This window comes from Drosophila sechellia, chromosome 3R (assembly GCF_004382195.2).
Source record: "Drosophila sechellia strain sech25 chromosome 3R, ASM438219v1, whole genome shotgun sequence".
Classification (NCBI taxonomy): Eukaryota; Metazoa; Arthropoda; class Insecta; order Diptera; family Drosophilidae; genus Drosophila; species Drosophila sechellia.
Window position 1 is genome coordinate 8,734,779 of NC_045952.1, and position 21,127 is coordinate 8,755,905.

General features: G+C 47.3%; 10 protein-coding genes across 10 annotated transcripts; 4 read left to right on the forward strand and 6 right to left on the reverse strand.

Moving 5' to 3' along the window:
- Window positions 1-609: 609 nt before the first annotated feature.
- LOC6619026 (opsin Rh1) lies at window positions 610-2,570 on the forward strand. Its single transcript, XM_002043235.2, has 5 exons — window positions 610-798; window positions 863-1,423; window positions 1,624-1,771; window positions 1,830-2,107; window positions 2,175-2,570. Exons 1-5 carry the CDS (start codon window positions 791-793, stop codon window positions 2,299-2,301), a joined length of 1,122 nt encoding a protein of 373 aa, XP_002043271.1. The 5' UTR covers window positions 610-790; the 3' UTR covers window positions 2,302-2,570.
- A 277-nt stretch (window positions 2,571-2,847) lies between these two features.
- Window positions 2,848-9,164, reverse strand: LOC6619027 (mitogen-activated protein kinase kinase kinase 15). The gene is made up of 10 exons (XM_002043236.2): window positions 8,828-9,164; window positions 8,563-8,757; window positions 7,840-8,018; window positions 6,512-7,409; window positions 6,116-6,454; window positions 5,243-6,045; window positions 5,033-5,179; window positions 3,794-4,693; window positions 3,455-3,727; window positions 2,848-3,390 (listed from the first exon to the last, which is right to left on the reverse strand). Exons 1-10 carry the CDS (start codon window positions 8,957-8,959, stop codon window positions 3,153-3,155), a joined length of 4,104 nt encoding a protein of 1,367 aa, XP_002043272.1. The 5' UTR covers window positions 8,960-9,164; the 3' UTR covers window positions 2,848-3,152.
- Window positions 9,165-9,442: 278 nt separating this feature from the next.
- LOC6621004 (short-chain specific acyl-CoA dehydrogenase, mitochondrial) lies at window positions 9,443-11,064 on the reverse strand. The gene is made up of 3 exons (XM_032721534.1): window positions 10,865-11,064; window positions 10,568-10,777; window positions 9,443-10,509 (listed from the first exon to the last, which is right to left on the reverse strand). Exons 1-3 carry the CDS (start codon window positions 10,896-10,898, stop codon window positions 9,536-9,538), a joined length of 1,218 nt encoding a protein of 405 aa, XP_032577425.1. The 5' UTR covers window positions 10,899-11,064; the 3' UTR covers window positions 9,443-9,535.
- A 17-nt stretch (window positions 11,065-11,081) lies between these two features.
- LOC6621005 lies at window positions 11,082-12,498 on the forward strand. The gene is made up of 2 exons (XM_002045164.2): window positions 11,082-11,451; window positions 11,511-12,498. The coding sequence occupies exons 1-2, from the start codon at window positions 11,376-11,378 to the stop codon at window positions 12,407-12,409; spliced, it is 975 nt and encodes a 324-aa protein (XP_002045200.2). The 5' UTR covers window positions 11,082-11,375; the 3' UTR covers window positions 12,410-12,498.
- Window positions 12,499-12,502: 4 nt separating this feature from the next.
- LOC116801502 (mitogen-activated protein kinase kinase kinase 15-like) lies at window positions 12,503-13,232 on the reverse strand. The gene is made up of 2 exons (XM_032721536.1): window positions 12,909-13,232; window positions 12,503-12,838 (listed from the first exon to the last, which is right to left on the reverse strand). The coding sequence occupies exons 1-2, from the start codon at window positions 13,038-13,040 to the stop codon at window positions 12,602-12,604; spliced, it is 369 nt and encodes a 122-aa protein (XP_032577427.1). The 5' UTR covers window positions 13,041-13,232; the 3' UTR covers window positions 12,503-12,601.
- A 290-nt stretch (window positions 13,233-13,522) lies between these two features.
- On the reverse strand, window positions 13,523-15,145 carry LOC116801500 (short-chain specific acyl-CoA dehydrogenase, mitochondrial-like). The gene is made up of 3 exons (XM_032721533.1): window positions 14,946-15,145; window positions 14,649-14,858; window positions 13,523-14,590 (listed from the first exon to the last, which is right to left on the reverse strand). Exons 1-3 carry the CDS (start codon window positions 14,977-14,979, stop codon window positions 13,617-13,619), a joined length of 1,218 nt encoding a protein of 405 aa, XP_032577424.1. The 5' UTR covers window positions 14,980-15,145; the 3' UTR covers window positions 13,523-13,616.
- Window positions 15,146-15,162: 17 nt separating this feature from the next.
- On the forward strand, window positions 15,163-16,579 carry LOC116801501. The gene is made up of 2 exons (XM_032721535.1): window positions 15,163-15,532; window positions 15,592-16,579. The coding sequence occupies exons 1-2, from the start codon at window positions 15,457-15,459 to the stop codon at window positions 16,488-16,490; spliced, it is 975 nt and encodes a 324-aa protein (XP_032577426.1). The 5' UTR covers window positions 15,163-15,456; the 3' UTR covers window positions 16,491-16,579.
- Window positions 16,580-16,583: 4 nt separating this feature from the next.
- On the reverse strand, window positions 16,584-17,313 carry LOC116801503 (mitogen-activated protein kinase kinase kinase 15-like). Its single transcript, XM_032721537.1, has 2 exons — window positions 16,990-17,313; window positions 16,584-16,919 (listed from the first exon to the last, which is right to left on the reverse strand). Exons 1-2 carry the CDS (start codon window positions 17,119-17,121, stop codon window positions 16,683-16,685), a joined length of 369 nt encoding a protein of 122 aa, XP_032577428.1. The 5' UTR covers window positions 17,122-17,313; the 3' UTR covers window positions 16,584-16,682.
- Window positions 17,314-17,600: 287 nt separating this feature from the next.
- LOC6619028 (short-chain specific acyl-CoA dehydrogenase, mitochondrial) lies at window positions 17,601-19,137 on the reverse strand. The gene is made up of 3 exons (XM_002043237.2): window positions 19,027-19,137; window positions 18,730-18,939; window positions 17,601-18,671 (listed from the first exon to the last, which is right to left on the reverse strand). Exons 1-3 carry the CDS (start codon window positions 19,058-19,060, stop codon window positions 17,698-17,700), a joined length of 1,218 nt encoding a protein of 405 aa, XP_002043273.1. The 5' UTR covers window positions 19,061-19,137; the 3' UTR covers window positions 17,601-17,697.
- An 86-nt stretch (window positions 19,138-19,223) lies between these two features.
- On the forward strand, window positions 19,224-21,000 carry LOC6619029. The gene is made up of 2 exons (XM_002043238.2): window positions 19,224-19,612; window positions 19,672-21,000. The coding sequence occupies exons 1-2, from the start codon at window positions 19,537-19,539 to the stop codon at window positions 20,736-20,738; spliced, it is 1,143 nt and encodes a 380-aa protein (XP_002043274.2). The 5' UTR covers window positions 19,224-19,536; the 3' UTR covers window positions 20,739-21,000.
- Window positions 21,001-21,127: the final 127 nt, after the last annotated feature.

Here is a 21,127-nt window from a genome sequence, read left to right on the forward strand (position 1 = left end):
TCCAAGCTGCCCACACCAAAAAAAAATAGAAACAAAACATGTGCGGAAAATTCAAAGGAGGTGCGAAAAGATCAATCAGCACACAAAATCCATAAGCAGCTTAGCGTTTGGGAGAATAGAATAGATTATTTATGTATTACTTTCAAAAGCTGACATTCTTTTTAATATAATCCAAGATTAGCAGAGCCCTCAAGATGTGCCTTCATCGGCGCACACACTGCGTATACTTGATTGCGCATACGCACTGGTGTCGCATATGAACGAAACTGGCATTTCTTCTGCTGCAATATGTTTTCATGCTTTTCTTCAAATTTGTCTAGGCATTGACACATTAAATCGCTGACTTTCGCCATTGCTTTCTGCACAATCTAGGCACAAGCCTAATGCTCGGCCAGAACCCCCCGTGGAAACCCTTGAAATGCCTTTAACTATTGACATTGGCCCATTGCGATGTGCGCCTGCTTTCGTTATGGCTATTATGATTATAAGCCAAAAGCTGTCGACACTTTCTTCTGCACATTGCACACATATTTTTAGGCTAGCCTAATTGAATTTCAAGAGCAGGGGTTACACGAGCACCGGGAAAACTATAAAAGCCACGCGGCAGAATGCAGACAATGCAGGTTTCCAACGACCAATCGCCGCGAATAGTCCGCCCCAGTGAAATATTCAGAATCCAGGAACCCTTTATGTAAAAAGTGTTAGAAATATTGTTAGTGAATTTGCAGCTTTTTATGTAGACAGTGTGATATAGGCGGGATATAGTGACGCAGCCAGTAATCAAAACACAATGGAGAGGTACGGATGCGCGGATCCACTGGATGTTCTGGTTAGCAATTTAACATTTGCTTCGGTGTTGCAGCTTTGCAGTAGCAGCCGCGCAACTGGGGCCACACTTTGCCCCCCTGTCCAATGGATCGGTGGTGGACAAGGTCACGCCCGACATGGCCCACCTGATCAGCCCGTACTGGAATCAGTTCCCCGCCATGGACCCCATTTGGGCCAAAATCCTGACCGCCTACATGATCATGATCGGCATGATTTCCTGGTGCGGAAATGGCGTGGTGATCTACATATTCGCCACCACCAAATCACTGCGCACGCCCGCTAACCTGCTGGTCATCAACCTGGCCATCTCCGACTTTGGCATCATGATCACCAACACGCCCATGATGGGCATCAATCTGTATTTCGAGACCTGGGTGCTCGGACCCATGATGTGCGACATCTACGCCGGACTGGGCTCGGCCTTTGGCTGCAGCTCCATCTGGTCCATGTGCATGATCTCCCTGGATCGCTACCAAGTGATCGTCAAGGGCATGGCCGGTCGGCCGATGACCATTCCGCTGGCCCTGGGCAAGATTGCCTACATCTGGTTCATGTCGAGCATTTGGTGCCTGGCGCCCGCCTTCGGCTGGAGCAGGTGAGTCCTCGAACTGGTAGACCTTCTGGGAACCTATTTATTTCAGTCTGTTTAGTTGAAATCCAAAATTATCAAAGCTATATACAAACTGAAATTACAAGATAATGCGCCCAAGTCCAAACAAGAGGTTTACAAATTACACTTTTATTTATATTATTCCCACCTAACATTATCGTATCCTATATATTCTTTTGTAAAAGGTATGTGCCGGAGGGTAACCTGACCTCGTGCGGTATTGACTACTTGGAACGCGACTGGAACCCACGCTCATACCTGATATTCTACTCCATCTTCGTGTACTATATTCCGTTGTTCCTGATCTGCTACTCTTACTGGTTCATCATTGCTGTAAGTGGCGACGAGACTCACAGATCCTAGTGACTTAATCCGATATATCCTCCCACAGGCTGTCTCCGCCCACGAGAAGGCCATGCGCGAGCAGGCCAAGAAGATGAATGTCAAGTCCCTCCGCTCCTCTGAGGATGCCGAGAAGAGCGCCGAGGGCAAGCTGGCCAAGGTGGCTCTGGTCACCATCACCCTGTGGTTCATGGCGTGGACACCATACCTGGTCATCAACTGCATGGGACTGTTCAAGTTCGAGGGTCTCACACCACTGAACACCATTTGGGGAGCTTGCTTCGCCAAGTCGGCCGCCTGCTACAATCCAATTGTATACGGCATCAGGTGGGTTATTGGCTATGAAAGGTATATCCCTTAATATTTAACCAATTTGCATTTTGATTCCGTACAGCCATCCCAAATACCGCGTAGCCCTCAAGGAAAAGTGTCCTTGCTGCGTCTTTGGCAAGGTCGACGATGGCAAATCGAGCGATGCCCAATCCCAGGCCACCGCCAGCGAGGCAGAGTCCAAGGCATAAATTCTTTGTCGCAACAACCAGAACAGCAACAACAAAAACAACATCTAACTACTTACAACAGCAACAACAACAGCAAGAACAACTGCAGCAACAGAACGAAACGCTTTCGAATAACATCAAAAACTTCAAGAATAATGAAAAAATTATGCAACTTTCTTACATAACAAAAAGCAATGTAAACTCAGTTATTAAATTTCCTGCAATGTCAGTTAAGGACAACAAAAACTAAACAAAAAAAATAAATGCAAACGAACTAGAAAAGTTATAAATTAAAAAGAGCCTTTTGAAAAAAAATTATATCTAAGAAAATCAGCTTTTAGCGTGGAAAAACTCTAGTGACGATCGCACCCTTAACATACAAAAGTTCTGATATCAAATTTTTGTTATTTTTCGCCTTTAAAGTTTGGAGAACCACAACAGATTTGCGTCCATGCTTATATAGAAGACTTCTCCGCACACTTTCGCGTCGCTCTTCGTTACTACGCAAGCTCCCGTCCACAGTGATTTAAAAGCTTGAATTCCTTTCCAGTTAATAAGAACTACCAATTTGTTTGCAAAGCACTTCACAATATATTATCTATTTCAGTTTTTTTTTTCTTTTGTTTTAAATTAAAGGCACTTATGTAAATTCCATTTTTATAAGTTAACATGCAATCGTTAAAACTGAACACACAGACAACGTCTTTTCGAACTCAAAGTTGAAAAGACACGAGTCAGCATGGGAGAACTTAACCCAGGGCTGCTGGAAACTCATTGAGCTGAGCCTCGCAGAGGTTAGTAGCACATGGAGAACATTAACAATTAATCAGTAGTATCTGTAAAGGCACAGCTCAGCAAGCATTCAATTCCAGTCACTCGCTGCACGAATCGTACTCGCTTTCGCTTTTCTTGATTTTCGTTTTGATGCCCGGCGTTCCGGGAGTTGTGGTTGTGGGTGATGGTAGCGTATTGTTGTTGTCAATAAGCGCAAAAGAGCTATTGCCTCCAATGGGTTTGTGGTAAGTGCTTGGTGGACTGTCCACACAATCGGACGAGGTACACACACGTTCCTGTATAATGAGTTTCCACAAACGCACTTCGATGCCAACGCTGCAAAATACCAAACGTTAGTTGAGCATGGATTAACGTACTTTCCTAATAAGCTTCAACGCACCGCAGTCCCAGCCTCATGAGGTCCAGCTTTTCCATGTTATAGATAAAGTCGTCAAATGTGAAACCTTCATTCAGGATGAGCGTCTTTGAGAACTCGTCTATTTCCTGCTGGGTCAACCACTGCTCCAGCTGTTCGTCTATTTCGTGAAGACCAAAGTGATGCTTGTTTAGCTGCCTCCTGGGATTGCCCGCTATATTTGGACGGACTCCGGACGTTCCGCCCACACTGGTACTCATTCTATGGCACTTTTTGTTAAAGCCGTTTATTGTGCGTCTGTTGTGATAGAATTATAAATTATAAAGAAATTTATAATACCAAAAACCAAGTAGGTTTACCCACCTTAATCTCTTCCTGCCGCCCATGTAAATGTGAGCCAGCTCCTGACTGATATTATGCAGGGCCCTCATGCTCTGCCGCTGCTGCTCAAGGAGCTGGCGTTGCAGCTTCTGTTGATTGTCACGGATGTCTCTCAGGATGCGCGCGCACTCCATCGAACTGGACAGGGCATCCCCGCCCGATTCCGCAGGCGTTAATCCCACACCTTCGCGAGTGTTGCTCGTGGCAGGCACCTTTTCCAGGCTCTGCTTCTCCTGGCTCTCGGTGGAACCCTTCTGCATTAGACTTGTACGCAAGCTTTCATCATCATTTCCAGACAGGTCCTTGTCTGCCAGATTGGCGCCCAGTTCAGGGGAGAAAATCGTGACCGCCGCCTGGACGGCCCGCTTAACCAGATTATCCAATGCGAACATCCAATGAGGTTTGATGCAGTGGTACCGCAGTACGCAGACCACGGCGTCCTGAAAGGAGTACAGCGCCAAATGAAGATGGTCTAGAGCAACTGCGTCGTTGTTCAGCTTTTGTTTGAGCTCGTTGATAGTCGCTTCCAAATGCTTTTCGTTTTCGTTCATAATGTAGTCCCGCAGTCCTCGGATTAGAACCTCCAAATCGCTTTTCCTAATCGCAATCGAGTTCTGATCAGCGTCGACCTTCTTCAGCCAAATATCGCAGATCTTGGATTCGTCTAGTGCCAGCACCTTGGAAAGCGTTGTCCGCCGCTGCGAATCCTTTTTAAGCCTGTAAAAACCGTCAGTCTCGCTCGTCTCACTGATGCTGGTACGCAAGGACGGCGTGGAGGGTTCAATCTCTGGCGAGAGCAAAAATCCATGGGAATTTCGCCGTTCAAGCATAAACTGGTTGCTGGGCAGTTCGTCAATGTCCACCGAGGATGAATGCGTTATGCTGAAATAGGAAAAACATAGTAAAATATAAAATTACGTTTATTTTACAATACATCGAGTGCCCTGCTCAGTATCAAAATCCGAGTGCGCATTTTCCAATCATTAAATATGCACTTAACTGATAGCAACAATCAATGAGTTAACTACACGATAATAGCAAAGGCACTTGTTATTCTTATAATAGTAGACGATATGGGAAAATATAGAGAAGCACGGAAAAATGTTTATATACATTCAAATTAGCAAAATATAAATGATAATTTTTGAACAGATAAGATAACCTCTGCTTGTAATTGAGGAAGGTCAAACATGATAAGAATAGTCGCAGCGTTTAACTTACTCCAATTCCGGCGTTGTGGGCGTATTGCAGGTTGTGTTGTAGCTCAGCGGCGGTGTGGTTTTGTGCACGAACCGATCAGCCGGCACCGAAATACTGCGTCCGAACTCAGTATTGATGGGCAGGGCTGGGCGCACCTTGCGTGGTTTACTTATTGGGAAAATTAAAAGAGCAATTAGATAGGGATTAGACAAAACAATTAAGCAAACTCACTCTTGTAAGAAGGGATCTTCCAGGAGCTGCGAGGCGGAGGGTCTGTCCATCACGCTGATGGCAAAGCAACGCAGAATAAAGTTCTTTGCGTTGGCGGACAGCTCCTCGGGTATGTTCGGATGCTTCTTGTGGAAGCCCACCTTGAACATGGCCGCATGGGCGCTACCCAGCTCGATGAACGGTGGCTTGCCCGTGGCCATCTCAACGTTTGTGCATCCAAAGGACCAGATGTCAGCCGCCGGGCCATAGCCGCGCACTCCCTGGTCAATCACCTCCGGCGCCATGTACTGCAAGGTGCCCGTAAAGGTCTCCGTCATCGGGTTGATGCGGGCCAGCCGCTTGGAGGTGCCGAAATCGGAGATCTTCACCACGCCGCTATACGTGTTAACCAGCACGTTGTCACCCTTAATATCGCGATGAACAATGTCCTGCTCGTGAAGGTACTTTAGCCCCTCGAGGATCTGCTTGGAGTAGAAGGCCATGGTGGACTCGTTGTCCTTGAGCGGACCCCATTTGGTCTCCAAGAGGTCGGATAGCGAGCCTCCCGGCACCTGCTCCATGAAGATCTTGAAGAAGCCGTTCTCCGAGCACGATCCCAAGTAGCGAACTATGTTGCGATGTCGCAGCTGAGAGTGTAACTTAATCTCCTCGTGCAGTGGCTGCACATCCTGCGAGTTCTTTTCCGGCACCTCCTTGATGGCGATTCGCACCTGCGTCTGCTTGTCCCTGGCGGCGTATACGGTGCCATAAGTGCCTTTGCCCAGCACCATTTTACGATTCTGCTCATCGTAGTCGTACTCGTACTGCAATTAATAATAGTAAGCAAAAGTGGCAGGGATATACATATGTATGTAGGAATAATAAATAACTCACCTCGATATTAGCGTCATCATTGCTGAGATTGACAAACACCACCTGATCTGCGGTCATCTCCAGGATCATATCGTAGAACTTTTGTCGTCGTTCAGTGGAGGGAAAATATATTTGAAAATCATCTGAGTTGTGATGGACGTACAAGTAGGCACAACGATCATCCCGCTTGTAAAGGCTGACGGACTTGATCTTCGATGCCACGAAAAGGAAGTCGTGGATTTTCTTACACGCATTCTTTGCGTGAGCCAGACAGATGTTTACAATCTGAATGGACTTCTCATCCGCATCCATGTTTATAGTCACATAACTGGGCATATAAATCTTCTGCGGCTCGAGGATCTGAAATTTGTTTTTGAGTTAACAATAAAGCATAAACTGCAGATCAGGGGCACCAACCAGAATCGGAAAGCGAATGCTGTTCTTAACCTCCTCGGTGTTGGTGGCCTCCAGAAAGAAGTCCATCCAGAACTGGAACACCTGCTCCTCGATGGGCGGCTGGCGCTCCTCGGGCTTCTTTCGAAACCGATGTATAAGAGAGATATTTCCGATGGTGGACTTCAGATACCAGTTGGGTGGCTTTAGCTTGAACATGCACTCGGCAGCTTGAATCGCCTTGGCGTAGTCCTTGGCCAAAACGGAGATCTCGAAGAAGGTGGCCACATCCCAATACTCACTCAGCGAAGATAGGCTGCCCTTTTTACCGATTAAATTGTTCAAGGTCATGCCGATGTGCTGCAACTCCTCCGTATTCGTAAACTCCTTGCCCTCGATAACCAGCAGAGTGGCCAGATTGATGCCTGCATACTCATTCGGCTGTACCTCAAAGCTTTGGCGGTACCACTTGATGGCGTGCGCCAAACTGGTGGCGTCCGTGTAATCGGATTCCACGAAGATGTCCTTGTAGATGCGGCCGCACAGACACAGCATGTCCGGAAAGTGGTTCTCCTTTTTTTCCAGCGCCTTCAGCGAAGATTCCAGAGCCTTTTCACGGTCTCCTTTTCGATTTCTGCGGTTCAGGGCGAAGGCGTACAGGAAACTCATGTTGCCCGTCTCCACGTACTTCCGGGTGTTGGGTATGTTCTTCAGGTCATTGACCAGCCGCACCATGGCATCGTAGTCCTGCACATCCCTCAGCGAGCACATGAAGCTGTGTACCACTTCGCCGGACAGGACGTGCGGGTCGTCCAGCCGCTTTCGCATCTCGTGCAAGATACTCTGCAGCTTGGCGCCGTTGGTGGCGTACGTGTCCCGCGCCGTTCGCATATCACTCAGAAATTTCTCACGCATGTGGGCTCTGTAAATAACCGAAAATAGCTTCGTTTAGTTTGTAGGTACATAAATAATGCATAATAGGAACAGTGTTTCGTGCTCTGGCTGAAAGACTAATTAACTTAGCATCTATCTGGAACACCAAATTTAAGATTTGATTTCGCAGTAGCTTCAATTCGATAGTCCAGTACTTGTTAACCCGTAAACTAGAGTTCGGACTAATTTCAATGGAAAGGACCATCATGAAACTATAAAGAGACTCTAGAATTCTCAGCGATTAATGATATTTTATATGCAATTCCAAGGCCAGCACAATAAATCGGTCTGATTCATCTTAGAAGCAGGGCGTGACTTATGCAGCTAATCTGCCGCAGGGGATGTTATAAATAGTGTTCCGATATGCAATCACCGTGCATGACTTACTGCAAAGAGGACTCCCCCAAGATTGTACTCACTTCGACTGGATCTCCACATCTTGCAGCTTCCGCTTGAGGCGCCACTGCAATGTGGGCACTCGTCCTTCGGCATTGGGTTCCTTGCTGTTGTTTCCGCTGTTGGGCTGGCTGGTCAGGTGGCAGGAATTGGTCTCCGCATTCCGCTTGTAGCTGAGAAACAGGTAGTTGGCACACGAGAGCTGCAAGGGGAGTAGAATGTACCTAATTTAGTGACCCCCACTGTGAATGCAGGCCACGCTGCGTTGGTGTACGCCGCGTTGTAAGTGTGTGCGTGCCTCTTTGAGTGTTTGCGTGGGCGTGCTCGCATTTGTTATTGTTATTGGGCCAATGCTTTTGTTGCTTTATGGCCGCAGCCAAAACAAAAATAACGAAAACGATTCGACGGAAATACAGTCGAACTTCCATAGTTCAAATTATTGTCTGCCATATGGGAAAGAGATTTTTGTGTTTGACCTCTTTTTCTTTTTCAATTTGCAAAAGCAACACTAGAATCATTTTTAAATATTTTCAGAAGAAATTTGTCTAAGCACCTAGGTTAGAAACTTGGAATAAAGTTAGTTCGCGTTGTGGAAGCTCGACTGTAGAAAGATCAGCAAGAGCAACTAGTCCAGGAGTCCACGCTGTTGCTGGTCATAGCATTTATCTTATCGGAAGCGGATTCCCGATCACGCCCGCAGATGTTTGGTCAGGCACGCCTGGCCAGGTAAACACTTCCGAACGCACCTTGAGACTGAGCGTCTGCTTCGAATCGATGTCGTTGTAGGTGAGGATGTTCTCCTTCATCCCGAAGCTCTCCCTCACGCCGTAGTGATAGGAGAGCGGTCGCTGCTGGGTGAGGATGCTCAGGTCAATGATGGCCACATCGGCGTTGTAGAACGTCTCCAGCACATTCGTCTCACCGAAGTCCAGGCGCTCGAACTGCAAGGATGCCAAGTGGGGGATGTAAGTCAAGTCACCCATATGCCATTGTATAACCGAGCTGGCGCACCTGAACCCGCTGAAAGTTGGCGCCCGCCGACTGCACCGCCTGCTTTATCTCCTCCAGCGCACATTGGCGGTCATCCAGATGGTCGCCCACCGCCGTATCCATTACACACACCACATCCATCGCTGTTTCCATTGCAGCTATTCTTGGCACTTTTCTGCTCTTGGACGGATTTCGCACACTTCGCGCGATTTCTGCACTTTCTGGACGGCCGACGCGCGCAGCTCAGTGGCAAAAACGTTCATTACCACGTTCCTGCTGCACTTGCATCGCGTTAATTACCGCGTAACGAATAATTATCAAATAAATAAAGAAACTTTTTTGCTTTTGCTGTGTGACCGTTCCACAGCTAGCAGCAATATACCGAACGGAGCCACAAATATACCACAGAATATATACTAACCGGGAAAAACTTGTGCAGTTTTGGCGCCAAGTTCACACTTTTTGAGTCGTTTAAAATTTGGTTTAAAAGATATAATTTAATGCATATAAAGTTTCACTTATTTTACTTAACTTTTTGAACGAAGATGATTTATAAATTGTTTTGCAAACCTTTCCAAAGTAATTTAAATGTTGTTCGTGTATTACTACCTATTATAAACAATTATACCAACTCAATAGAAGCAACATAATAATAGTATATTAAAAAAAACGTACACACACAAGTACACATTACAATGTTGATGATAGTACGGATATATAACTTTGATCTTAACTAGCATACTCCTTGAGAATGGAGCCCGCGATAACCAGTCGCTGGATTTCCGAGGTGCCCTCGTAGATCTCAGTGATGCGGGCGTCCCTGTAGTGACGCTCGGCCGCCATGTCGGTCACGTAGCCCATTCCGCCAAGGATCTGAATGCACTGGTGGGAGCACAAGGTGGCCGCCTCCGAGGCAGCCAGCTTGGCCATGGCAGCTTCTTTGGTGTAGGGCTGCTTTTGGTCCTTCAGCCAGGCGGCGCGCCAGGTGAGCAGACGTGCCGACTCCATGGCCAAAGACATGTCCGCGATCTTTTGCTGGATGGACTGGAGCTTGGCAATGGGCTTGCCGAAGGCCTGTCGCTTCTGGGCGTAGTCCACGGCCAGTTCCAAGGCAGCCTGACCAATGCCCAGCGCCTGGCTAGCGATTCCTATGCGGCCGGCGTCTAGCGTCTGCATGGCAATCTTGAAACCGAAGCCCGGCTCGCCCAGCATGTTCTCCTTAGGCACCACGCAGTCTTCGAAAATTAGCTGGCACGTCGAGGATCCTCGAATGCCCAGCTTATCCTCCTTCTTGCCCAGGGAGAAGCCCTTGGTGGCCTTGGGCACAATGAATGCGGAGATGCCCTTGTGCTTCAGCTGCTTGTTGGTGGTGGCGAACACAATGGCTGCCTCGGCCTCGAAGGCATTGGTGATCCAGGCCTTTGTGCCATTCACCACAAAGTGATCGCCCTTATCGGTGGCTATGGTGGAAGCAGCTCCAGCATCGGATCCGTTTCCAGGCTCAGAGAGCGCGAAGCAGCCCACTCGTTCGCCGGTGGTAAACGGGGTGATGTAGTCCTTCTTCTGGGCATCGTTTCCAAAGGAGAGAAGTGGTCCCAGATACAGGGAGTTGTTCACCGACATGATGACGCCAGCAGAGGCACATCCCCTTGAGATTTCCTCCATGGCAATGGCGTAGGCCACATAATCCAGTCCAGTGCCGCCTGATTAACAATGAAGAGATATTATGAGGAGGGATGAGGTAGGCGTAATATAAATTACCCAGTTCCTCGGGAATCGCTACTGCCATCACGCCCAGTTCACCCATCTGGCGGATCTGTTTCTCTGGATAAAGGTGCTCCCGATCGAACTTGGCTGCGTTTCCACTGAGCTCATTGTTGGCAAAGTCCCGGCAGGACTTTTGCAGCATCTGGTGCGTCTCCGAAAGCGCCGACAATGAGGCAATTTGCCGAGCATTTAAAGATCTGCGGGCTGAACAGCAATATCTGGTTTAGGATCTTGCTTATAGAGAACTTTTAAATGGCTGGGGCTCAAAGTCCACACATTAGTTGGTCTTACCAACGCTTAACGAGCGGGTGAGTACGGATTGCATGTTTGTTTAGGATTGCTTCTTACTACTATTAATTAAATATATATATATATAAAAGATATATATATATATAAAAAACGGATAAAATGTTATTTTAAAAAACTCGACTATTGTAAAAAAAATTAAAAATGGACAGTGTGACCAGAGCCGGTCACCGGCTGCATCTGCATGTAACAAGTGGTTCTTGCAGGGTGACTTTTGTCCCGAAATTAAAAACTCTTCCTTTTACTAATTATAAATTAAAAATTGCTAATTGCTAACATATATGTAAGCTGATGATCTTTTTGTGTACTTTTAAAATGAAATATACATAATGCGTAAAGTGCACTGAAATAAGATAAAACATGCCGCCTGAAAAATACTAAATTCCTAAATTCGAGCGGGCAATCTACATTTTCCAGCTTGATAATGTTGGTACCATCAAATAATTGTTGATTTGTTTAGTTATTATTACAAAAACGCGGACGAATAGAGGCAAATATGCCGCAGACGTGCCAGGGAACGGAAACCCTGACGATAGAGGCTCTAGATTTCATCTACGAGAACGAAATGAAATGTGAGTACCGAAGAATACCTAAATGCCGGTTGAACTAAGATTGATTCCGCATTTTACAGACTTGCACTGCAAACAAGCGCCCAGAAAAGAGGAGCAAGTCAAGGCGGTAAAGATAAAGCGACTGACTTGCAACATAAACGGCTGCACTTACTCCACGGACCGGAGGAGAGACTTGAGGCGCCACAGGCGCTCGCAGAAGCACATGCTGCTGGAGTCCTACTCTGACTCCGAGTCCGAGGTGGAATCGTCGCTGTTCTCGTGCAACGTCTGCGGCTACAAGACCGCCAAGCGGTATTGCTTCGACCGGCACAAGGAGTCGCGGCGCCACATCATGAAGGAGCAGGAGGAGTGCGAGAAGCTGATGGACGAGGCGGAGAGGGCGGAACAGCCGGTAAAACGAGTGAAAAGAGTGGAGGAGCCATCGCCCTCGGATGCGGAGGAAACACGATACGCGGAAGACAACCTGCACACGTGCACGACATTTGACACCACTCGAAAATCTCAACTCAAGATGCAAGCAAAAAGCCAGGCGCAAATTGAGGTTGTGCAAAGCCAGTTGATGCCGAATGAATACATACAGTATCTGCCCCACGAGCAGAAACAGATGGTGGAGCTATCTGTGGAGTCTGGGGAGACCGAGGACGAATACCTCGCCTACAAGAAAGAGTGCAGCTCCACCATGGAGTGCAAGCCCTGCGAATACAGAACTGCCAGGAGATTCTGCTTCGTTCGCCACATGCGATCGGAAAGGCACCTGGCCAAGATTCAAGCTGAACTTGATGGCCTGGAGGAAACTGAAGCTCTTGAGCCGGTAGATTACTTGGAAGCGGAAAATGAGCTGGAGGAGATTGATCACAGAGAGGAGAGAACGGTTGTGGAGGGAAAGAGGTTCTCATATGGGAAAGAGATTTTTGTGTTTGACCTCTTTTTCTTTTTCAATTTGCAAAAGCAACACTAGAATCATTTTTAAATATTTTCAGAAGAAATTTGTCTAAGCACCTAGGTTAGAAACTTGGAATAAAGTTAGTTCGCGTTGTGGAAGCTCGACTGTAAAAAGATCAGCAAGAGCAACTAGTCCAGGAGTCCACGCTGTTGCTGGTCGTAGCATTTATCTTATCGGAAGCGGATTCCCGATCACGCCCGCAGATGCTTAGTCAGGCACGCCTGGCCAGGTAAACACTTCCGAAAGCACCTTGAGACTGAGCGTCTGCTTCGAATCGATGTCGTTGTAGGTGAGGATGTTCTCCTTCATCCCGAAGCTCTCCCTCACGCCGTAGTGATAGGAGAGCGGTCGCTGCTGGGTGAGGATGCTCAGGTCAATGATGGCCACATCGGCGTTGTAGAACGTCTCCAGCACATTCGTCTCACCGAAGTCCAGGCGCTCGAACTGCAAGGATGCCAAGTGGGGGATGTAAGTCAAGTCACCCATATGCCATTGTATAACCGAGCTGGCGCACCTGAACCCGCTGAAAGTTGGCGCCCGCCGACTGCACCGCCTGCTTTATCTCCTCCAGCGCACATTGGCGGTCATCCAGATGGTCGCCCACCGCCGTATCCATTACACACACCACATCCATCGCTGTTTCCATTGCAGCTATTCTTGGCACTTTTCTGCTCTTGGACGGATTTCGCACACTTCGCGCGATTTCTGCACTTTCTGGACGGCCGACGCGCGCAGCTCAGTGGCAAAAACGTTCATTACCACGTTCCTGCTGCACTTGCATCGCGTTAATTACCGCGTAACGAATAATTATCAAATAAATAAAGAAACTTTTTTGCTTTTGCTGTGTGACCGTTCCACAGCTAGCAGCAATATACCGAACGGAGCCACAAATATACCACAGAATATATACTAACCGGGAAAAACTTGTGCAGTTTTGGCGCCAAGTTCACACTTTTTGAGTCGTTTAAAATTTGGTTTAAAAGATATAATTTAATGCATATAAAGTTTCACTTATTTTACTTAGCTTTTTGAACGAAGATGATTTATAAATTGTTTTGCAAACCTTTCCAAAGTAATTTAAATGTTGTTTGTGTATTACTACCTATTATAAACAATTATACCAACTCAATAGAAGCAACATAATAATAGTATATTAAAAAAAACGTACACACACAAGTACACATTACAATGTTGATGATAGTACGGATATATAACTTTGATCTTAACTAGCATACTCCTTGAGAATGGAGCCCGCGATAACCAGTCGCTGGATTTCCGAGGTGCCCTCGTAGATCTCAGTGATGCGGGCGTCCCTGTAGTGACGCTCGGCCGCCATGTCGGTCACGTAGCCCATTCCGCCAAGGATCTGAATGCACTGGTGGGAGCACAAGGTGGCCGCCTCCGAGGCAGCCAGCTTGGCCATGGCAGCTTCTTTGGTGTAGGGCTGCTTTTGGTCCTTCAGCCAGGCGGCGCGCCAGGTGAGCAGACGTGCCGACTCCATGGCCAAAGACATGTCCGCGATCTTTTGCTGGATGGACTGGAGCTTGGCAATGGGCTTGCCGAAGGCCTGTCGCTTCTGGGCGTAGTCCACGGCCAGTTCCAAGGCAGCCTGACCAATGCCCAGCGCCTGGCTAGCGATTCCTATGCGGCCGGCGTCTAGCGTCTGCATGGCAATCTTGAAACCGAAGCCCGGCTCGCCCAGCATGTTCTCCTTAGGCACCACGCAGTCTTCGAAAATTAGCTGGCACGTCGAGGATCCTCGAATGCCCAGCTTATCCTCCTTCTTGCCCAGGGAGAAGCCCTTGGTGGCCTTGGGCACAATGAATGCGGAGATGCCCTTGTGCTTCAGCTGCTTGTTGGTGGTGGCGAACACAATGGCTGCCTCGGCCTCGAAGGCATTGGTGATCCAGGCCTTTGTGCCATTCACCACAAAGTGATCGCCCTTATCGGTGGCTATGGTGGAAGCAGCTCCAGCATCGGATCCGTTTCCAGGCTCAGAGAGCGCGAAGCAGCCCACTCGTTCGCCGGTGGTAAACGGGGTGATGTAGTCCTTCTTCTGGGCATCGTTTCCAAAGGAGAGAAGTGGTCCCAGATACAGGGAGTTGTTCACCGACATGATGACGCCAGCAGAGGCACATCCCCTTGAGATTTCCTCCATGGCAATGGCGTAGGCCACATAATCCAGTCCAGTGCCGCCTGATTAACAATGAAGAGATATTATGAGGAGGGATGAGGTAGGCGTAATATAAATTACCCAGTTCCTCGGGAATCGCTACTGCCATCACGCCCAGTTCACCCATCTGGCGGATCTGTTTCTCTGGATAAAGGTGCTCCCGATCGAACTTGGCTGCGTTTCCACTGAGCTCATTGTTGGCAAAGTCCCGGCAGGACTTTTGCAGCATCTGGTGCGTCTCCGAAAGCGCCGACAATGAGGCAATTTGCCGAGCATTTAAAGATCTGCGGGCTGAACAGCAATATCTGGTTTAGGATCTTGCTTATAGAGAACTTTTAAATGGCTGGGGCTCAAAGTCCACACATTAGTTGGTCTTACCAACGCTTAACGAGCGGGTGAGTACGGATTGCATGTTTGTTTAGGATTGCTTCTTACTACTATTAATTAAATATATATATATATAAAAGATATATATATATATAAAAAACGGATAAAATGTTATTTTAAAAAACTCGACTATTGTAAAAAAAATTAAAAATGGACAGTGTGACCAGAGCCGGTCACCGGCTGCATCTGCATGTAACAAGTGGTTCTTGCAGGGTGACTTTTGTCCCGAAATTAAAAACTCTTCCTTTTACTAATTATAAATTAAAAATTGCTAATTGCTAACATATATGTAAGCTGATGATCTTTTTGTGTACTTTTAAAATGAAATATACATAATGCGTAAAGTGCACTGAAATAAGATAAAACATGCCGCCTGAAAAATACTAAATTCCTAAATTCGAGCGGGCAATCTACATTTTCCAGCTTGATAATGTTGGTACCATCAAATAATTGTTGATTTGTTTAGTTATTATTACAAAAACGCGGACGAATAGAGGCAAATATGCCGCAGACGTGCCAGGGAACGGAAACCCTGACGATAGAGGCTCTAGATTTCATCTACGAGAACGAAATGAAATGTGAGTACCGAAGAATACCTAAATGCCGGTTGAACTAAGATTGATTCCGCATTTTACAGACTTGCACTGCAAACAAGCGCCCAGAAAAGAGGAGCAAGTCAAGGCGGTAAAGATAAAGCGACTGACTTGCAACATAAACGGCTGCACTTACTCCACGGACCGGAGGAGAGACTTGAGGCGCCACAGGCGCTCGCAGAAGCACATGCTGCTGGAGTCCTACTCTGACTCCGAGTCCGAGGTGGAATCGTCGCTGTTCTCGTGCAACGTCTGCGGCTACAAGACCGCCAAGCGGTATTGCTTCGACCGGCACAAGGAGTCGCGGCGCCACATCATGAAGGAGCAGGAGGAGTGCGAGAAGCTGATGGACGAGGCGGAGAGGGCGGAACAGCCGGTAAAACGAGTGAAAAGAGTGGAGGAGCCATCGCCCTCGGATGCGGAGGAAACACGATACGCGGAAGACAACCTGCACACGTGCACGACATTTGACACCACTCGAAAATCTCAACTCAAGATGCAAGCAAAAAGCCAGGCGCAAATTGAGGTTGTGCAAAGCCAGTTGATGCCGAATGAATACATACAGTATCTGCCCCACGAGCAGAAACAGATGGTGGAGCTATCTGTGGAGTCTGGGGAGACCGAGGACGAATACCTCGCCTACAAGAAAGAGTGCAGCTCCACCATGGAGTGCAAGCCCTGCGAATACAGAACTGCCAGGAGATTCTGCTTCGTTCGCCACATGCGATCGGAAAGGCACCTGGCCAAGATTCAAGCTGAACTTGATGGCCTGGAGGAAACTGAAGCTCTTGAGCCGGTAGATTACTTGGAAGCGGAAAATGAGCTGGAGGAGATTGATCACAGAGAGGAGAGAACGGTTGTGGAGGGAAAGAGGTTCTCATATGGGAAAGAGATTTTTGTGTTTGACCTCTTTTTCTTTTTCAATTTGCAAAAGCAACACTAGAATCATTTTTAAATATTTTCAGAAGAAATTTGTCTAAGCACCTAGGTTAGAAACTTGGAATAAAGTTAGTTCGCGTTGTGGAAGCTCGACTGTAAAAAGATCAGCAAGAGCAACTAGTCCAGGAGTCCACGCTGTTGCTGGTCGTAGCATTTATCTTATCGGAAGCGGATTCCCGATCACGCCCGCAGATGCTTAGTCAGGCACGCCTGGCCAGGTAAACACTTCCGAAAGCACCTTGAGACTGAGCGTCTGCTTCGAATCGATGTCGTTGTAGGTGAGGATGTTCTCCTTCATCCCGAAGCTCTCCCTCACGCCGTAGTGATAGGAGAGCGGTCGCTGCTGGGTGAGGATGCTCAGGTCAATGATGGCCACATCGGCGTTGTAGAACGTCTCCAGCACATTCGTCTCACCGAAGTCCAGGCGCTCGAACTGCAAGGATGCCAAGTGGGGGATGTAAGTCAAGTCACCCATATGCCATTGTATAACCGAGCTGGCGCACCTGAACCCGCTGAAAGTTGGCGCCCGCCGACTGCACCGCCTGCTTTATCTCCTCCAGCGCACATTGGCGGTCATCCAGATGGTCGCCCACCGCCGTATCCATTACACACACCACATCCATCGCTGTTTCCATTGCAGCTATTCTTGGCACTTTTCTGCTCTTGGACGGATTTCGCACACTTCGCGCGATTTCTGCACTTTCTGGACGGCCGACGCGCGCAGCTCAGTGGCAAAAACGTTCATTACCACGTTCCTGCTGCACTTGCATCGCGTTAATTACCGCGTAACGAATAATTATCAAATAAATAAAGAAACTTTTTTGCTTTTGCTGTGTGACCGTTCCACAGCTAGCAGCAATATACCGAACGGAGCCACAAATATACCACAGAATATATACTAACCGGGAAAAACTTGTGCAGTTTTGGCGCCAAGTTCACACTTTTTGAGTCGTTTAAAATTTGGTTTAAAAGATATAATTTAATGCATATAAAGTTTCACTTATTTTACTTAGCTTTTTGAACGAAGATGATTTATAAATTGTTTTGCAAACCTTTCCAAAGTAATTTAAATGTTGTTTGTGTATTACTACCTATTATAAACAATTATACCAACTCAATAGAAGCAACATAATAATAGTATATTAAAAAAAACGTACACACACAAGTACACATTACAATGTTGATGATAGTACGGATATATAACTTTGATCTTAACTAGCATACTCCTTGAGAATGGAGCCCGCGATAACCAGTCGCTGGATTTCCGAGGTGCCCTCGTAGATCTCAGTGATGCGGGCGTCCCTGTAGTGACGCTCGGCCGCCATGTCGGTCACGTAGCCCATTCCGCCAAGGATCTGAATGCACTGGTGGGAGCACAAGGTGGCCGCCTCCGAGGCAGCCAGCTTGGCCATGGCAGCTTCTTTGGTGTAGGGCTGCTTTTGGTCCTTCAGCCAGGCGGCGCGCCAGGTGAGCAGACGTGCCGACTCCATGGCCAAAGACATGTCCGCGATCTTTTGCTGGATGGACTGGAGCTTGGCAATGGGCTTGCCGAAGGCCTGTCGCTTCTGGGCGTAGTCCACGGCCAGTTCCAAGGCAGCCTGACCAATGCCCAGCGCCTGGCTAGCGATTCCTATGCGGCCGGCGTCTAGCGTCTGCATGGCAATCTTGAAACCGAAGCCCGGCTCGCCCAGCATGTTCTCCTTAGGCACCACGCAGTCTTCGAAAATTAGCTGGCACGTCGAGGATCCTCGAATGCCCAGCTTATCCTCCTTCTTGCCCAGGGAGAAGCCCTTGGTGGCCTTGGGCACAATGAATGCGGAGATGCCCTTGTGCTTCAGCTGCTTGTTGGTGGTGGCGAACACAATGGCTGCCTCGGCCTCGAAGGCATTGGTGATCCAGGCCTTTGTGCCATTCACCACAAAGTGATCGCCCTTATCGGTGGCTATGGTGGAAGCAGCTCCAGCATCGGATCCGTTTCCAGGCTCAGAGAGCGCGAAGCAGCCCACTCGTTCGCCGGTGGTAAACGGGGTGATGTAGTCCTTCTTCTGGGCATCGTTTCCAAAGGAGAGAAGTGGTCCCAGATACAGGGAGTTGTTCACCGACATGATGACGCCAGCAGAGGCACATCCCCTTGAGATTTCCTCCATGGCAATGGCGTAGGCCACATAATCCAGTCCAGTGCCGCCTGATTAACAATGAAGAGATATTATGAGGAGGGATGAGGTAGGCGTAATATAAATTACCCAGTTCCTCGGGAATCGCTACTGCCATCACGCCCAGTTCACCCATCTGGCGGATCTGTTTCTCTGGATAAAGGTGCTCCCGATCGAACTTGGCTGCGTTTCCACTGAGCTCATTGTTGGCAAAGTCCCGGCAGGACTTTTGCAGCATCTGGTGCGTCTCCGAAAGCGCCGACAATGAGGCAATTTGCCGAGCATTTAAAGATCTGCGGGCTGAACAGCAATATCTGGTTTAGGATCTTGCTTATAGAGAACTTTTAAATGGCTGGGGCTCAAAGTCCACACATTAGTTGGTCTTACCAACGCTTAACGAGCGGGTGAGTACGGATTGCATGTTTGTTTAGGATTGCTTCTTACTACTATTAATTAAATATATATATATATATAAGATATATATATATATAAAAGACGGATAAAATGTTATTTTAAAAACTCGACTATTGTAAAAAAAATTAAAAATGGACAGTGTGACCAGAGCCGGTCACCGGCTGCATCTGCATGTAACAAGTGGTTCTTGCAGGGTGACTTTTGTCCCGAAATTAAAAACTCTTCCTTTTACTAATTATAAATTAAAAATTGCTAATTGCTAACATATATGTAAGCTGATGATCTTTTTGTGTACTTTTAAAATGAAATATACATAATGCGTAAAGTGCACTGAAATAAGATAAAACATGCCGCCTGAAAAATACTAAATTCCTAAATTCGAGCGGGCAATCTACATTTTCCAGCTTGATAATGTTGGTACCATCAAATAATTGTTGATTTGTTTAGTTATTATTACAAAAACGCGGACGAATAGAGGCAAATATGCCGCAGACGTGCCAGGGAACGGAAACCCTGACGATAGAGGCTCTAGATTTCATCTACGAGAACGAAATGAAATGTGAGTACCGAAGAATACCTAAATGCCGGTTGAACTAAGATTGATTCCGCATTTTACAGACTTGCACTGCAAACAAGCGCCCAGAAAAGAGGAGCAAGTCAAGGCGGTAAAGATAAAGCGACTGACTTGCAACATAAACGGCTGCACTTACTCCACGGACCGGAGGAGAGACTTGAGGCGCCACAGGCGCTCGCAGAAGCACATGCTGCTGGAGTCCTACTCTGACTCCGAGTCCGAGGTGGAATCGTCGCTGTTCTCGTGCAACGTCTGCGGCTACAAGACCGCCAAGCGGTATTGCTTCGACCGGCACAAGGAGTCGCGGCGCCACATCATGAAGGAGCAGGAGGAGTGCGAGAAGCTGATGGACGAGGCGGAGAGGGCGGAACAGCCGGTAAAACGAGTGAAAAGAGTGGAGGAGCCATCGCCCTCGGATGCGGAGGAAACACGATACGCGGAAGACAACCTGCACACGTGCACGACATTTGACACCACTCGAAAATCTCAACTCAAGATGCAAGCAAAAAGCCAGGCGCAAATTGAGGTTGTGCAAAGCCAGTTGATGCCGAATGAATACATACAGTATCTGCCCCACGAGCAGGAACAGATGGTGGAGCTATCTGTGGAGTCTGGTGAGACCGAGGACGAATACCTCGCCTACAAGAAAGAGTGCAGCTCCACCATGGAGTGCAAGCCCTGCGAATACAGAACTGCCAGGAGATTCTGCTTCGTTCGCCACATGCGATCGGAAAGGCACCTGGCCAAGATTCAAGCTGAACTTGATGGACTGGAGGAAACTGAAGCTCTTGAGCCGGTAGATTACTTGGAAGCGGAAAATGAGCTGGAGGAGATTGATCACAGAGAGGAGAGTACGGTTGTGGAGGTGCTTGATATGCATGCTATGGAAGAGTCAGATATTGTGGAGGATATACAGTTACTAGAGGAGCCAACCGGACTGGAAGAGATCGACAATCTAGTGGAGATCGACGGGGTGGTTCAAATAGAGCCCGGCTTCGAAGTGATAGAATATACAACTGCCGAAGAAAACGTTTACGAGGAGATCGTGTACCTGACCACCGAAGACAGTCCGGAGGATATTTCCTACTTCATCGCGCTGGACAATGAATAGATTTGCCATTTTCTCAACACTTTTGGTACTTTTACTTAGGTCGAAAGCCACCGAATGGTTAAATTACAATCAATGCAATGACCAAACTTTAGATATTAATAAACTTTATAAAAGTTTTTGACTCTTGATAAGCCAAAAATTCTTGAATTGTTAAAGTTCTAAGAAACATTTAAAATTGAAAGAATTGAAGAGCTACGAAAATGTTTCGTAAATATATTATTAGTTACTGAGAATAAAGTATTTTGATTTTGAAATTTGGAAATTTTGAGTATTATTAATGTTATATGTACATATGTTTATGTGTGAGTATCTTTGGAATTGTGTCGAAGTTTTGATGCTGCACAGCACTACAAATTTTTTACCGTTAAAAATTGCTTATACCAATTTTC

Coding starts and splice junctions, on each gene's coding strand:
- LOC6619026 (XM_002043235.2), top strand. Junction 1,424..1,623: donor CCCGCCTTCGGCTGGAGCAG/GTGAGTCCTCGA, acceptor CTTTTGTAAAAG/GTATGTGCCGGAGGGTAACC. Junction 2,108..2,174: donor CCAATTGTATACGGCATCAG/GTGGGTTATTGG, acceptor GATTCCGTACAG/CCATCCCAAATACCGCGTAG.
- LOC6619027 (XM_002043236.2), bottom strand. CDS start 8,959: ATGGAAACAGCGATGGATGTGGTGTGTGTAATGGATACGGCGGTGGGC. Junction 7,410..7,839: donor GATGTGGAGATCCAGTCGAA/GTGAGTACAATC, acceptor GGTTATTTACAG/AGCCCACATGCGTGAGAAAT. Junction 4,694..5,032: donor CCCACAACGCCGGAATTGGA/GTAAGTTAAACG, acceptor TTCCTATTTCAG/CATAACGCATTCATCCTCGG.
- LOC6621004 (XM_032721534.1), bottom strand. CDS start 10,898: ATGCAATCCGTACTCACCCGCTCGTTAAGCGTTG. Junction 10,778..10,864: donor CACCCGCTCGTTAAGCGTTG/GTAAGACCAACT, acceptor ATTGCTGTTCAG/CCCGCAGATCTTTAAATGCT. Junction 10,510..10,567: donor AGCGATTCCCGAGGAACTGG/GTAATTTATATT, acceptor ATTGTTAATCAG/GCGGCACTGGACTGGATTAT.
- LOC6621005 (XM_002045164.2), top strand. CDS start 11,376: ATGCCGCAGACGTGCCAGGGAACGGAAACCCTGACGATAGAGGCTCTA. Junction 11,452..11,510: donor CTACGAGAACGAAATGAAAT/GTGAGTACCGAA, acceptor CGCATTTTACAG/ACTTGCACTGCAAACAAGCG.
- LOC116801502 (XM_032721536.1), bottom strand. CDS start 13,040: ATGGAAACAGCGATGGATGTGGTGTGTGTAATGGATACGGCGGTGGGC. Junction 12,839..12,908: donor CCAACTTTCAGCGGGTTCAG/GTGCGCCAGCTC, acceptor GCATCCTTGCAG/TTCGAGCGCCTGGACTTCGG.
- LOC116801500 (XM_032721533.1), bottom strand. CDS start 14,979: ATGCAATCCGTACTCACCCGCTCGTTAAGCGTTG. Junction 14,859..14,945: donor CACCCGCTCGTTAAGCGTTG/GTAAGACCAACT, acceptor ATTGCTGTTCAG/CCCGCAGATCTTTAAATGCT. Junction 14,591..14,648: donor AGCGATTCCCGAGGAACTGG/GTAATTTATATT, acceptor ATTGTTAATCAG/GCGGCACTGGACTGGATTAT.
- LOC116801501 (XM_032721535.1), top strand. CDS start 15,457: ATGCCGCAGACGTGCCAGGGAACGGAAACCCTGACGATAGAGGCTCTA. Junction 15,533..15,591: donor CTACGAGAACGAAATGAAAT/GTGAGTACCGAA, acceptor CGCATTTTACAG/ACTTGCACTGCAAACAAGCG.
- LOC116801503 (XM_032721537.1), bottom strand. CDS start 17,121: ATGGAAACAGCGATGGATGTGGTGTGTGTAATGGATACGGCGGTGGGC. Junction 16,920..16,989: donor CCAACTTTCAGCGGGTTCAG/GTGCGCCAGCTC, acceptor GCATCCTTGCAG/TTCGAGCGCCTGGACTTCGG.
- LOC6619028 (XM_002043237.2), bottom strand. CDS start 19,060: ATGCAATCCGTACTCACCCGCTCGTTAAGCGTTG. Junction 18,940..19,026: donor CACCCGCTCGTTAAGCGTTG/GTAAGACCAACT, acceptor ATTGCTGTTCAG/CCCGCAGATCTTTAAATGCT. Junction 18,672..18,729: donor AGCGATTCCCGAGGAACTGG/GTAATTTATATT, acceptor ATTGTTAATCAG/GCGGCACTGGACTGGATTAT.
- LOC6619029 (XM_002043238.2), top strand. CDS start 19,537: ATGCCGCAGACGTGCCAGGGAACGGAAACCCTGACGATAGAGGCTCTA. Junction 19,613..19,671: donor CTACGAGAACGAAATGAAAT/GTGAGTACCGAA, acceptor CGCATTTTACAG/ACTTGCACTGCAAACAAGCG.